The 15,526-nt window shown below is 37.0% G+C and overlaps 1 protein-coding gene across 10 annotated transcripts in view; it reads left to right on the top strand.

Annotated features, from left to right (window-relative positions):
* The window catches only part of strbp (spermatid perinuclear RNA binding protein), a 159,250-nt gene extending 144,004 nt beyond the window's left edge, over window positions 1-15,246 (top strand). For 8 of the 10 annotated variants that reach the window (XM_060841396.1, XM_060841393.1, XM_060841387.1 and 5 more), the window contains 2 exons: window positions 5,768-5,812; window positions 14,998-15,246. In XM_060841396.1, coding sequence (XP_060697379.1) covers window positions 5,768-5,812; window positions 14,998-15,092 — 140 coding nt within the window. In that variant the 3' untranslated portion in view covers window positions 15,093-15,246. Of the gene's footprint in view, window positions 1-5,767; window positions 5,813-8,914; window positions 9,289-14,997 lie in introns of those variants that run through there. The other 2 variants (XM_060841394.1, XM_060841395.1) reach the window with 1 other exon arrangement.
* The last annotated feature ends 280 nt before the right edge of the window (window positions 15,247-15,526 follow it).

Below are 15,526 nucleotides of genomic sequence, written 5' to 3'. Positions count from 1 at the left end.
TCTACATCAGGGAGACAGGATGCCTTCTTGCAGATTGTTTCAGAGAACATCTCTGGGACACCCGCACCCACCAACATCCCCCCCACTACCGTGGCTGAATACTTCAGCTTCCCCTCCCACTCTGTTAAGGGCATGCAGGTCCTGAGCTGCCTCCGCTGCCAAGTCGTTACCACCCGATGCCTGGAGGAGGAATGCCTCATATTCTGCCTTGGAACCCTGCAAACCACACGGAATAAATGTGGATTTCAACAGTTTCCTCATTTCCCTTCCCCCAGTATTATCCCAGTCCCAAGCCTCCAACTTGGCACCCCCCAATGGACCTGTCCATCACTGCCCCCTCTGACCTATCTCCTTCTCCCTCACCTTCATCTGCTTATCGCTTTCTTAGCTACCCACCCCAACCCCCTCCCATTTATCTTTCAACCCCGGCCCACCAGCCTCATTCCTGATGAAGGGCTTGTGCCCGAACATCGATTCTCCTGCCCCTCGGATGCTGCATGACCTGTGCTTTCCCAGCAACACACACTCGACTCTGATCTCCAGCATCTGCAGTCCTCACTTTCTCCTAATATGGAGTGGGAGGCCAGTTCGTTTCTGGTTTGTATGAGGGGGGGAGAATCTGTTTGTGTCTGGAGCTGAAGGTGTATGTCGGGTCAGGGCCAGGTGAGTGATGGATGTTGGATCCAGTTTCGATAGAGACTGAAGGCTTCTGATGTAGATGGATTATCCAATGGAAAATTCAATCTCCCAGGCAGTTCCTGCAGTGGATGCTACAATGGGGATTCTGTAAGGTCTCCAAATTCAACTCCTAATTATGCTAGCATGACAGCTGTCAAACTCAGTTTAAAACCTGAGCATATAAAAATACATCTTAAACCTGTGCAAAAGTCTGAAATGCCAAACAGACTTAATTGAAGCTCCTGGTCTCTTAGTACAGCGTCAGTCATCAGACATAGATGGGTGTGTCAGCTAAATGAGCACATATTTGTAGTCTCTCAATTTACAGACATTCACTGTTGGTTGCTTGATCCTTTCCACTCTTGTCCTAAATGTGGCAAAGATTAACCAACAATTTTTTAAACGATTTTGAACAAGTAACAAATGTTTATCTGTATCAAGGTTAATTTATTCAGGTGCCCAAGATGAATAAATGCCCAGAGATTATTTCAGCATTCCCTCCCACCTTGTTGTTTTTAAATCACTTTGCACCAGTAACAGGAGATCTGTCTTATTTATTCATGACCTGGAAAGTGTAGCCAATGTAGAACTCCAGGAACAGCACATTCCCTGCTGGTGGGCTGCTGTGTTATAGACAATAGGTGCAGGAGTAGGCCATTCTCCCCTTCGAGCCTGCATCACCATTCAATATGATCATGGCTGATCATCCTTAAAATCAGTATCCTGTTCCTGCCTTATCTCCATAACCCTTGATTCCACTATCCTTGCAAGCTCTATCCAACTCTTTCTTAAATGAATCCAGAGACTGGGCCTCCACTGCCCTCTGGGGCAGAGCATTCCACACAGCCACCACTCTCTGGGTGAAGAAGTTTCTCCTCATCTCTCTCCTAAATGGTTTACCCCGTATTTTTAAGCTGTGTCCTCTGGTTCGGCACTCACCCATCAGCGGAAACATGTTTCCTGCCTCCAGAGTGTCCAATCCTTTAATAATCTTATATGTCTCAATCAGATCCCCTCTTGGCTTTCTAAACTCAAGGGTATACAATGCCAGTCGCCTCCGGTCTTTCAACGGTTAAAGTTTTTACCATTTTAAAAACTTATATTTACATGGATCCCAGGGTTACATGATGTAAACTAATCTGTGGCAAATCAGTTAAATGGTTTATTTTTCCAGTGATTATAACTTTATGCTGTGCTGCCAATGATCATGTGAAGTAATCAAGGGAGCTACCATCTGGAGGTCAGGCATTTCTGTAAAGGGAAGAGAGAAAAGGAAAATTGACGTGGTTCAGTGTGTCATTTTCGCATACTACTTAGCAACTGTATTGAGAATTGAATTTGGAATCAAATTTTGTTCACGGGAAAGTCCACTTTCAGTTATGTTACAAATCGTGCAGGGCCTTTTGAGATTTTTGGCAACTAAATTCAAAGAATTTTAATAATCATTCATGTAATATGGCATTGTTAACTAGGCCAGCATATAGTTCTCATCCCTAATAGCCAGCTGGCAGATAAGGGTTAATCACATTGGTCTGGAGTCACATGTAGGCCAGACCAGGTGAAGATACCAATTTCCTGAAGTTCAAGATTACTAGTCTAGTGGCTAATCCAAAAATACTATACAACGCCATCTATTTTGTTATTTAGAAGCCACTTAATTTTTAGGGACGTAGTTGCTGGATTTTTGAAATTATACATTGAATGTTAAGAGCCCCTAGAATACACAACGGTCTTAATATATTTCACTTTTTTCCACGCTCCAATTTAGTCCTTCTAGTTCTACTGACAATGGCAATTCTTGCTAGAATGGTAGTCCATAGATAAGTCACTCAATTGGTTATTAATTCTAAGAACTGGAAAAAAATGTTTGTAGATAATTGATTTATTGTTATGTCATCTGTATCTTACTATTCTCATGTTTTGGTTCTTCCCATACTAACTTGGCGAAGTGTCCAGAGATTGGAAGAAGTTTTCTTACTCGCTTCCATCACTTCCTCTGGCAACTCATTCCATATCTCTACAATCCTCTGTGTGAGAAACTTGCCCCTTAGGTCCCCTTTAGCTAACATGGCATTCTGCTCTCCCAAGTCACAATGTTTTGCATATATTTTACACACCCACATTAGCTACGGTTTGGACCATAGCAGTTTCATCTCTGAATCAGAAAATAGTGGATTCCAGTCCCCTTCCAAGACTTAGAACGAAAATCAAGCTTAGAGTTCCAGTTATAGAGTCATAGAGCTGTGTAGCACGGAGATAGACTCTTTGGTCCAACTCGTCATTGCAACTAGATATCCTAAATTAATCTAGTCCCATTTGCCAGGATTTGGTCCCAATCCCCCTCAATTCTTCATATTCAAAATCCCATCCAGATATCTTTTAAATGTTGTAATTGTACTCGCTTCCATCACTTCCTCTGGCAACTCATTCCATATCTGTACAATCCTCTGTGTGAGAAACTTGCCCCTTAGGTCCCTTTTAAATCTTTCCCTCTTCATCTTAAACCTATGCCCTTTTAGTTTTGGACCCTGGGAGAAAGGCCTTGGCTATTCAGGGCTCCTAACCAGGCCCCTCATAATTTTATAAACTTCTATATGTTCACGCCTCAGCCTTTGCTCCAGGGAAAATAGCCCCAGCCTATTCAGTCTCTCCCTGTAGCTCAAACCCTCAACCCTAGCAACATCCTTGTAAACCTTTTCTGAACCGTTTCAAGTTTTACAATCCCCTTCCTACAGCAGGGGAACCAGAAGTGAGCGCAGTATTCTAAAAGCGGCCTAACCAGTGTCCTGTACAGCCACAATTTGACATTCCAACTCCTACAATGACCAATAAAGGCAAGCATGCCAAACACCACCTTCACTATTCTATCTACCTGGGACTCCACTTTCAAGGAACTATGAACCTGCACTCTAAGGTCTCTTTGTTCAGCAACACTCTCCAGGACCTTACCATTAAGACAAAGGTGCAGTTTTTCTGATGAGATGTTAAAGCAAAGGTCTATCTGTCAATGATCTATCAACCATATAAAGTATCCTGTGACTCTATTTTGAGAGAATTTATCCCAGTATTTTGGTCAATATTTATCCCACAGACTCAATGTCTTTGAAGTAGGTTATATGCTTGTTAAATTGATTGCTATATTTCCTTGGCTGTGAAGCGCTGTTTGAATGTAAAATGGTTATGAAAGATGCTATGTATTAATACCTTGTTTCACTTTTCAACGTTGCTCAATATCCTATCAAATTAAACGCTGAACTAAAGAAGAATGATCAAAAAAATTGTCAAAGTCTGGATTTTAAGAAAAAGAAGAAAGTAGAGGACTATGTTTGATTGAGCTGAGTTGAAAAGGATGCTGAGATTGCAAATATCTAGTTCAGGCTGAGATAATGGCATAGGTACAACTCAATGACAGTGGTATTCATTCTTGACCATCCTGTTCCAGTCTATTACTCAATTAAGATAAACTGAGAAATCCTCTTAAATGTGCAACTGTTCCCCTACCTGGGGAATCACTTGTCATCCAAGACCATTATTGATGTGAAAATCCAACGTAGCATCCAATTTGCAGGCACTGCCTTTGAATACTAAAGGATGGAAGTCTTTGACCATGACATGCGTACTGGTACTAAGAGCCTTGTGTATTAGTCATTTGTCTTTCTGACTCTTCTATATGGCTTCGAAACTTGGACTATGTATAGATGCCACCTCAAGGCTCTGGAGAAGCACCATCAGCGCTGTTTGAGACTGTTTTCTGCAACAGCTGGGAGGACAAGCATAGCAAAGCAACCTGTTTTAAGGCAGAAATCTTTTCCCAGCTCATGGAAGACAGTCTAACGAAAGGACCAAGAAAGCGCTTCAAAGGCATCCTGAAGACTTGCCTCAAGAAATGCGATATCAAATACAGACATCAATGCCAGGTGACCCTCGCTCAAAGTTCTGCAAGAATCCCGTCAGCAAGAGAAAGTATGAAAAAGGAACAAAGAAAGGAATGCCAGGAATCTCAAGGACAAATTGCACCTGCCAAATGTGTGGTCAGAGATCTGGCTCTAGGCTCAGCTGATCAGCCAGGTGATGACCAGTGACATGAATTCCTTAGGTGGACAGATATACTGATGATGATTATAGGAGTGATGTCTGTCTTTTTGGCAGGAATTGAAGAAACAGGTTTTGGTCTTCACAATGTTTACTTGGAGGAAATTGCAACTTACCCAAGACATATATCTTACAAGTGACCTGATAACATCGCAGGAAAAGCACAATTAGGAGAGTGAGAGATAGCTCTCATTGTACTACTGTTTCCGGATGGTGTCTTTGAGAGGCAGCATTTCAATGAGAAAGAGATTCTTAAGACATAATAGCAGAAGTAGGTCATTCAGCCAATAGTGTCTGCTCTGCCATTCAGTGAGATCATGGCTGATCTGATAACCCTCAAATACACCTTACTGCCTTTTACCCAAAACCACTGGTTCAATTATTGATGAAAAATCTAATTTAGTCTTGAATATACTTAATGGCCCCACCTCAACAACCCTCTGTGGCAGGAAATGCCACAAGTTAACATTTCAATTAAGCCATTACTACATATGCTGTGGCTATAATGAGAAGGTAACCGTGAAATCAGATGAGGGTAGTCCCATTGGTATATTCATTGGTGAAGAGACGTTGTTGAAGGTGCACACGCCTTTTCAGTAACAATTAGGAAAAAAGAGGAGAATAATTTTAATTGTGAAAATATTCATGTTTTACCTACGGTTTTAATATTATTACTCACTCTTCGTGATGAAGGCTTTAGTTTTTGATTTTATTGTAGGCATTCTCAAAAACATGTGTCCTTTTTAAGAAAGGAAAGCAGTGTATTGTATTGGGATTGATTTGGTAACTAGTTTTAACTTAATTTTTGACAAGTGTTTGAAAATGGGTAAATGTAGTTCTTAATGAAACCACAAGCATGTGGACCCGCAATATTGTAAATTAAGAGCAGTAAAGTAGATTACTGAATAAAATTACTTTTATTACTTTGGGTATTCTTACTAACAAAGTACATTAGTACTAAAAGAAGAAAATAACATTGATTTCCTTTCATCTTTAGGTTATGGGGCACCATATGGATACAGTGCTGCTGCCCCAGCTTACGGTATGTATGGCAACTCAGTCGATTATGACTCTATGCTGAGGATCATTTCCTTTGTTCCTTAATCTAGAATATATATATATCTCCCTGTGGAGATATCTGTATATGTGAATATTGACAACCCACCGAGTACTGAAAAATGTTTCCTGATTACTTTTTGTTAATTCTACCTTTGTGCATTCAACCACCATTGTGAAAATATTTCTGATTTCAATTTTGTACATTTATGAAGTAGCATTCTCGAGAATATGGAATATATTGAAAACTCAGACAATTTAAATTTTTTCAAAAATTCATTTGCCTTAAGTACTCTGAAGGGTTCAATGTTGCATTTTATTAAAAATAAGATTTTTTTTAATAGTAACAAGTTCATTTTGATCTATAAGTTTGTACAAAAGTAGTCCATTGATCTTTGACACAACTTTATACGCAATGGGAGAATTCAGCATAACCTTGTGTTTATTTTTATGGTTGGAGCTTCTCTTGCAAAGAAAAATTACATTGTAGAGGGACTGCTTATAAACTGCTTGTCCCCTTCCTTGCTAAATTGTACATTTTATTAAATGTCCCAATGCTTACAGCCATTAGATGCTCTATTCAAAGCACACTGCACTGCCAGACAAATTGGCAAGTATCCTGTAGCCCTAAGCAGGCATAATTAATTTTAAGTTATAAATGTTAAATGAAATCATAATTAGTTGAGAAGTTACACCATTTATGTTTTAAAAAAAGTGTAATGCTGCTGAATGATATGCCAGCATTCATTTATCTAAATGTTTGAGCAAAGATTCCAATTCCAAAGGCCTTTAGAACATGAATGTAAGGGGGTTGGTTAGCTTCATATTGTAACCCACACATTAAATCGATGAGCAGCAAGATAGAAGAATATCAACATTTCTGCCCATCTGATGATTGATTCTCTGACAGTTTGCATATCCTTGACAGCTGAAAAGCTTAGTGAAATGGCTGGCATTTTGGTCAAAAGCAGGACTGTGAAAAATATTTCATCTTGTGAACAATTTTATCTGTGACCAAAACGAATCTTTCCCCAGCTGTAAAACTCTTCGATTTGTTTCAAATTTTCCCAGTTGTTCTTCAAAATTTTCAAAATAAATTTGACTATTATCTAATTTAATTAGGTTGAGGCTGAAAAAAGATAGAATTTAAAAGTTGATTTAAATCTGTAACCTTGAAAGTATTTGAGGTAGACAAACAGAACTTGTCGTCTTATCTAGTAAATCAAGATTTTAAAGATGTGCTTACGTAATCGAAAAGTACAATTTTAAATCAAGGCAACTTGAAACAATCATTATTTTGTAGTACACTTTCAGCAATATTCAAGTCATTGGCCCCACCACACTTCATTATAGCAGGTAAATGCTTAGTATTGGGAGAATAATAATTAATTCCAGCTTTTACCAACCTTTTCACTGTTCTCACATTTTTTGTACTGTAGTACACACTTATTCTAATGTTGCAACAATACAGACAGGTTTCCATAACTTACTAAAATAAGCTTGATTTAATCACAGAAACTGGCACCATGCTGTTGCTTTGAATGAGTCGTATGTGCAAATGATGACAAGCAAGTGTAAGATTTATTTGGAGTCTGAGTTGGGCTGCACATGTGAACAGTTTAATATCACGGTAGTTCCAAATATAAATCTGCAAAGTTTGCTAAGACAGTCGCAGCTGGTATGCATCTGAAATAACTTACCTGCTATATTTCCAAAATCAATCCAGAACACTGCAACTCTTTCTCTGTCAGTTGCTGTTGCAACGTCACTGCAGCAATGTTCAACACAGTCCAAATTAATGTTATTTCTCAAAAGAGATGATTGTCATCATTTCTCTTATAAAGACTCTGTGTTTCTCCAGTGTCTAGATGTGATGCAAAACAATATTCGACACGGCTGTTTCCTTGGCTGTAGGTTGAAAGTGTCTTAATGCCTTTGTAAGCTGTTGCATGTTGGGAAATTTGCACTTCAGTCATCTGGTGCTGTTAAAACACCTACTGTTGCTGCTTTGTGATTTCTAATGATGATTAAAATTGAGAATAAGAAATCTGTCTAGATATGTAGAATTTTGTGAGGCCACAAGAACTTAGTATTCAACCAAATAACATTTAATTAACAACCCATAGATCTTTCCAGATATGCTTTTCAAATGAAATGCAAAATAATGTTTCTGTGGATGGTATCTGATTTAGATTCAGATTTTCTGAAAACTACGTAGTAGTATAGCTTTTATTGAAGTGGTTATTGAAGCAATTTGGTGTAAATCTGTTTAGAGTTTGCTGTCCGGGTGGGCTAGAGACTACTTCTTTATAGTAATCTAGAATTATAACTTCATATACACACTATTGGAGTGAAACAGTTAATGTCCAAGTCGATCTCCATTGTCAAGCAATATATACACGTTTAGTTGAAATTATTTTCTGTTACAAGTTCCCTGCTCCAAATATTACTGATTACAAAGTCTGGTAAAATACTCTGTTAAAAGATAGAAATGGGTACATTTTAAAGAGAAAATGAGAGTTGGCTCAGCTGGGAAAGAGAATATTTTGCAAACATGATGAGGTTGTATCATGAACCACAGCTCCAATATTTAACACCATTTTGCATGCTATTTTCTTTCAACACCTGGGTTAAATAGAAATCTCAATTTATTTTTGTTCGAATTAGCAGAATTACAGCTACTCCTACTGTTCCATTTAATAATTATTTAATAAATCATTTATGCAAATAATGAGGTTTGTTTTCAGCAGGATAAGTTTTATTTTAAAACATAGCATATAAAGAAATGTTCAAAGTTTTATACTTGTTTTCAGGACTTAAATAAAAATATCATGTGGGCACAGCTGTGCATAAAAATTCAAGTTTCCAAACATTTGAATTGCACAGTTTGTAATAGTATCCATTTTAATGTCTATTGTTTTGTAAACTGGTTCAATAAAATTAGATGGTATATATAAAGCAAAATAAATACATTGAAATTGAATGGCTAATCTGGAAAGATCTACGGTGACAGAACCTTATATTCTTAAGTCATTTTAATGGACCATTAAACTTATTTGGGGTCCTTTCGTTTCTTCTCTCTCTATAGGTTTGCCAGGCAAGAGAATGCTTCTGTTCCCTGTTATGAAAATTCCAACATATCCTGTTCCCCTTTACTCCTTTTTCAGCTAATTACTGTATTAGAAGCCTAACAACTGATTCTGATCACAATAGCAAAAAAAGTGAGCATTAGGAGAAAAAAGTTGCTTTTTTAATTAAATTTCTTTTGAAAATGTTGTATGAAGCAAATTATTTGTAAAATAATTTTTCCTATCTTTTTGATTTTAACAAAAAGGCTTAGTTCATTAAAACTTGAAGATGTACTGTGAAATGTTACCTCATTCTCAATATAACTTATGCCAGCCTTCTGTGGTAGAAAGTAATAAACTTTTAAAAAAAACCTCACAGACATTTTAATTGAATCATAGCTTCTGAAGAATTTTATGGAAGCTTATTTGTGAAGGATGTATAGATAATAGATCTCTGATCACAAATAAACACTTTGTTTCAGAACTAGCCAGTGTATTGCCTGTTTTATAAATCACTTTATGTAGCAAAGCCTTAACCCAGTATTGTGCATATGCTCTGTACTGGCCATCATTTGTGTAATGAAATGGTACTTGCCCTCCCTCCTCAATTTTTAAAATTTTATTTATAGCAATATTTAAAAATTTATTTTGAGTTGTCTCAAAAAAAGGATAGGTCACATTGAATGTTATACAAATGATGGAAGCTGCAAGTGAGCTAATATACCTATGTCTTTCCTACACTCCTGGTATGAAGCATGTGTGTTAAAATTGGCTTAAGGCTGTCTTGCCTCCATAATCTCATATTTGGTTCTTGTGGCCTTTTTTATAGTTATTTGAGATGAACCTTAACTTGCATTAGTTGCTTCGAGGTAGACAGGTTTTTAATTGATGAGCTGTAGTACTAAAACAAAACAAAAACTCCTTTGCTGAGAATCTTTTTCCCACTGCACAAAATGAAGAATCTGAAGCAGCAACAAGGTCCCCATGGATATTCGCTACTTAATTGTCCCAATTCTTGTTGAGTGCTGCTGTTTTTTTTTGAACAAGTGACACGTCTCACTCATGGGCCATCATTCTTGCATCATTGTCAAGCCTAACAGAACTTCAGATGCTTGTGTTTATATAATTGTTAACCAACGTTTTTATTCCAATGCCCTTTTTATGTATATGCATGCCTTTTGTGGAAGTGATATGCCACTTTTATAGGCTTTGAGAATTATTTTAAGATCGTCCTTGATTACAACGTTTCTTTCTAAGATTAAGGTACCAATCAGGTTTGTTTGCTGTTTATTCTGAGAAGGACACCTTCCTCTTAAAATCTTTTGACTATATTGGACTGTGGTAAGAATGGAAGTCAATGATAGCAGTTTCTCAAGGTGTGTACAAAAAACCTGAAATGTAATTGATTCTAAATTGAGTCTAAATTAAAAGTACTAAATTTTTAAGTACTTTTTAAGTATTTCTTGCTAGGAGCCTTGATACTGTAGAAGGATAGGAACATAGGAAATTTCTTATCAAAATTGTAGATTCCTGCTGAACAATATCTGAAATATCATATATATGCTATTGCTAAATCTCCATAATGATGTATATATATTTAAAATGTACATACAGCACTTGTAAATCAGTGTGAAAGCAAAATACGCATATTATACAACCATTCAGCACAAAACATAACTGTTAGGCTGATTTTACTTGTGCCAGCTCCTTGAGCTATCCAATTAGTCTAGCTCCTCTGCCTTTTCCCATTGTGGTCAAATTCATCCAGTTCTCTTTTTAAAGTTATTAAATATTATTTCACTGCTCTGTCAGGCAGTGCATTCCAGATTATCATCATTTACTGGTTCCACACTTCTACCACCTTTTGCGAAGAGATTTCTCCTAAAATTCCCTCTGAATGGTTGCTCTCTGTTTTTAAGGTCATCTCCTGTGCTCAAATTCCTGTTCAGAGATTTTTTTTTAATTTCCCCCATGTATCATTTTATTCCTTTCAAGTTCCTAAAATTCTTAATCAAATTGCCCTTTAGACTTCTATATTGTGGAAAATATAAGCCTAATTTATGTAAACTCTCATCATATTCTCTAATCCTTGGAGCCATAGCCATATCCTTCTTAAAGTATTGGCTTAAAATTGGACATAGTGCTCCAACTAGGGCCTAACCAGTGATTTATAAGAGTTTGGCATAACTTGCTTTGTTTTTATGCTCTGTTCTTCTGTTCAGATCCCAAATGCTTTGCTTTGTCTAAATAGCTTTCCTATTGATCATGCCTCCTTTGAAGTTCTGTATACTGATTTCTATCAACAAGTTCATAGCTTTTCCTGGCAAATTGATTTTTGTAAAACAATAATTCCCATGGAGTTTGAGGAGAAATTCCCCATTTTTTTCTTTTTGGACATCTAATCCAGAATTGTGGGCAGATTGCAAAAGTGAAAATCATGCCAATTGCATACTGATTACTGAAAATATTTTATTATTTCAACATCAGGCCAACTGGAGCAACAGCAGTAATTTTAGATTATTTATTGAATTTTAATTTCAAGAAAATCATTTAATTAGCACATAAAAATGGCAAACATAATGCACATGGACTGTGTAGAAAATAGTTATCATTTAACTGGACTGGTTTTTTTAAAATGGTCCTAAACTTAAGCATTGTTATCAGTCAACATCTACTTTTTCTAAATTCCTCTGAAGTTTTGAAGGTTTTTAAAAGTTTTCTTTCCAAACCTAACTAAACAATTCCTCTACTTGAGAGACTGGTGTGAACTCTTGTCTGTCAGGAAAGAAGTGTTGACATTGAATTTATAAGAAATGTGACTGTTTATTGACGTTTATAAGTCGACTAAGGAGTGATGTCTGTAGAAAATAGTTGTTAGATCAAAAAACTAAATATGTCATTTAAGTTAATTGTTCACTGTATTATTTATTGCACATTTAATACAAATGGATACAAAATAAAGTAGTACATCTGATAACCAAGAATGTAAAGGAATGATCCGGCAAGCCATCTAATTAATTCTAGTTCCTGCAAAACCCTTCAATTTAGAGAAACCCAATAGTAGTAGTAGGCCCTGGGTATTTGGAAAAGTTTAAACAGATAATGCTATTGTCAACATTACTATGGCTTTGAGATTTGTGGTATTTAAACATTATTATAAATGGATCTTTTTTTCGAAGATTAAGTGCCTTTTCACTGTAACCATGGTTCGTTCTTTATATATAAACAGTGTTAAAACTGAATTCATGCTGAATGCAATGCTGGACACTTCAAGACATAATTATTAGTAAAATATCATTGTAGATTTCAATTGATGCTTTACAAACCCAACCAAGAAGAAGCAGGATTAAGGTAGTCTGGTGATATTATGTTAGCATTTCAGTTATGGAACATTGATTGCAGAGTCAATAGATACAGTGATTAATCTTAGCCAAGTAGTGCTAAACCTAAAGACAGGAAAGCAAAATCAGAGACTAATTGATGTTGGTCAGACTCTCAATGGAGGCAAGATAAAATCTATTTCTTATTCGCTCCCCTCTTTGCACCACCCAGATTTGGATTTTCTAAATACATCTGATGAAAAATAAAACTCAGATCTGGATTGTTAACATTTTTGTTATCATTGGGTTATTCCTTTTGACATTAGAAAAGTGAAAAAAGTTCTTGAACAGTCCCCAACCAATAACAGTTATTGTTGAATCTTGCTTGTGTCTAAAACCAGCATATAGAAAGTATTCCAAAAGTATTTTATGGGTTCACAGTTCTAGTGGAATGATTTGTGTATTAACTAGTAAATATAGCTTTGGGTTTTTGACTCTGAAACAAATGGCAAGCAGATCCACTCCACATAATTAAGGATTTCACATATCCTTATTTTTAACACGTAGGAATCAGAATTTTTTTGTCGTTTTGTAGAACTCCTGTTTTTTTGGATCACAGAATTCCATTCTTTTACTTCTTGCCTCCATCTGACTGGGGGCGCTGTTACTCATCACCTTTTGTCTTTAATCTGGACTGGCTTTGACTTCCAAGTAATTAAATTACCACCCTGATATCTTCCTTTTTGGGTGCTTAGGTGGTGTAGGAGGCTGCTCCGATGTGCAACCTCCAAAATACATCCCTGCACTTGGCCATCTTTCTCATGACAGTTCTGCTGCACAAATGACAACAACCGGTATAGGGCAGGTAGATCTTCTCAAAGTATGAGGCTTCATTGCCTATGGACTTGCTCCCAATGCAGTCATGCCTGCTACTCTACTTCAGGCTCCAATCTTGAGCCCGGAAAAGGGTTCTGGCTGGCTGTGGTTTTAGCCCCATTCTGTCCTTGACAGCAGTCATTGTTTTTTATCACCTCTGTCTCAGCCTCTGTAGGCACTCGGCAATTGCCCAGTGATGGAAGAAATAGTGTTTCCCAGCCCACTTGGGTCTGAACCCCAGGACCCAATCTCATACCCCCAGCTCACTCTTCCCCACAGTGCAGATCAAAGTGACACCCTCTGAGGACCAATGACAGCTGCCAATTGACAGCAGGGACAAGAGCAGCAATGAGTCTGGGCAAAGTGCAGAAATCCAGGTGGGTGAGAGGATAGGGAAGAGGGAGTGGATGAGTTGAGTGCATCTGAGCAGAGAGAGAGGAAAGGGTTTTGTGAGTATGAAGGGTGTAGAGGGAGGGAATGAGTGAGAGAGTATTTGGAAAGAGGGATTTCTGAGTTATTGTGATGAGGATATTTGAATGGAAGGGCAGAAGAGTTCATTAAGTGTGCGCATGGTGCTTCTCCGAGCCTTCTGTCACCATGGAATACAAAGAGCTCAGCTGAAATCTAAAGTAGTAGATAAAATAATAGTGATAGTAGCGAAACCATTCTTTTAACCATTCTACATACCCTTGAGAAGATGGTGGTGAGTTAAAATGGCGTCACCTTGAAAAGGACTATGAAGAACTGCTGTAGTAGTCCTTTGCTCTGCATGTAAATAATCCAGCAATGTCGAGTTATGTTTTTCGTAAGGACTTCATCCTGTGGTACATGCTCGAGTGCTAAAATGCTGAGATCACATTGATGGTCTGATGCAAATGTGGTGGTCCATGTTCTTGACTGTATTTGAGGTTAAACAAAAGAAACACTAATATATCTCCATATGTGAAAACTAGCTATTCCACCCATTTGAAGTGAACTAGGAGCTTTTCCATTTCACGACAGACTATAATAAGTCTTATAATTATATGATTCCCTGTCTCAAAAATCCCTCTTTATTTTGACATCATATGTCTTCAGCCATACTCATCCCGAAGTTACATACATTAAATAAATTTTTTAGTTGTAACATCTCAGAACTCAAGTGGCAGATTTAAAGGCTAAATATGAAAAGCTGCTTTAAGCTGTGTATAGCATTTTTAATTTGGGAATATTTCCTATAATTATATGGGCAAATTCTCTGTTTTCTAATTATGCCTAAAGAACAAATTCAGAAATATTATTCCAAAAGCGGACCACTTCCTGCAGTTGACTGTAATCAGCAAAAAAAATTGAAAAGAGAAACTATTCTTGTTTTTAAATTTTTACAGCTTTGCAAAGCTGCCCTAAATTGCATAAACGCTTATACTTTTAGTTCTTTGCAAAGCTGAGTTTTGAGCATGCATGCAATTTGTTGTCTTGCTTTGTTTTCATTGCATAGAAAGGTTTGTTTGGATGTCTCTAGGATAACGTTAGGAATATTGCTGCTCATTGCTTTGACAAGTTGACCATTGCACCTGTGTTCCATAAGATCTATAAGCAAGCAGTTGCACATCTTCCAAAATGATGGCTGTGGTTTTTTTTCATGGATCTTGTCTTTTTTTTGTTTATTCCAAGTGTCTAATCGCAGTGTCTGAAACCCCGGTTGTTGCAAATTTTACATTTCTCTGCTTTATTGAAAATGAACTATATGATATCAAAGTAGGAAATGTGTTTTAGAATTTTAATGTCTTTGACTAAGATTGCCCCTTTTGCAATGAAAATTCCACATACAGCTAAAGGAGCAGAGAAATATAAATGCTCATGAAATAGCTTCACTGCAATGGTAATTAATGTGCAGTTTTGCTTCTCTGCTTTGTTCCTTACTGTAGGTGGTTTTTTCATTGACAATCCCTATTACCAGCCTCGGGCCATCGCACCTTTTATTATTCACTTGGGTCCTCAGGATTTCGACTCTGACTTCTAGAACCATCAGGTTGTGAGACTTGAAAACGTATTTTTGTGTTAGTTCAGCTGTGGGCTAGGAAACAAAGGCAGACTGTTTCATGGTCATATCTCTATCCAGCCCTTGCACGAATAACATACATTGGAAGTAGCTTACTTTAAATTTAGAGTTTAAATGTTTAAACCAAAATCATGAGCATTGTTTATTAATGATTCCGATTAGAAATTTGAACTGTATTATAAAGTTGATTCGCTTTCCCTATTCCTCCATTTTAATATATATTAATCCTCTGCTGTTTCATTAGAATTTGCATTTGAAATTATTACATGTATTTGTTTTTGTACTTAAGTAAAAGTATTGTGAATTTGACTTGCTTTGTCAGCTCTGCTGCTAGCCATTTACTGAATGGGTTCAACAGTGAAATTTTGAAATGAAATGTCATAACATGTGGTAAA

The sequence above is a fragment of the Hemiscyllium ocellatum genome, chromosome 21 (genome assembly GCF_020745735.1).
Source record: "Hemiscyllium ocellatum isolate sHemOce1 chromosome 21, sHemOce1.pat.X.cur, whole genome shotgun sequence".
Lineage (NCBI taxonomy): Eukaryota > Metazoa > Chordata > Chondrichthyes > Orectolobiformes > Hemiscylliidae > Hemiscyllium > Hemiscyllium ocellatum.
Note: the sequence above shows the minus strand (reverse complement) of the source record. Positions and strands in the feature narration are given on the sequence as shown.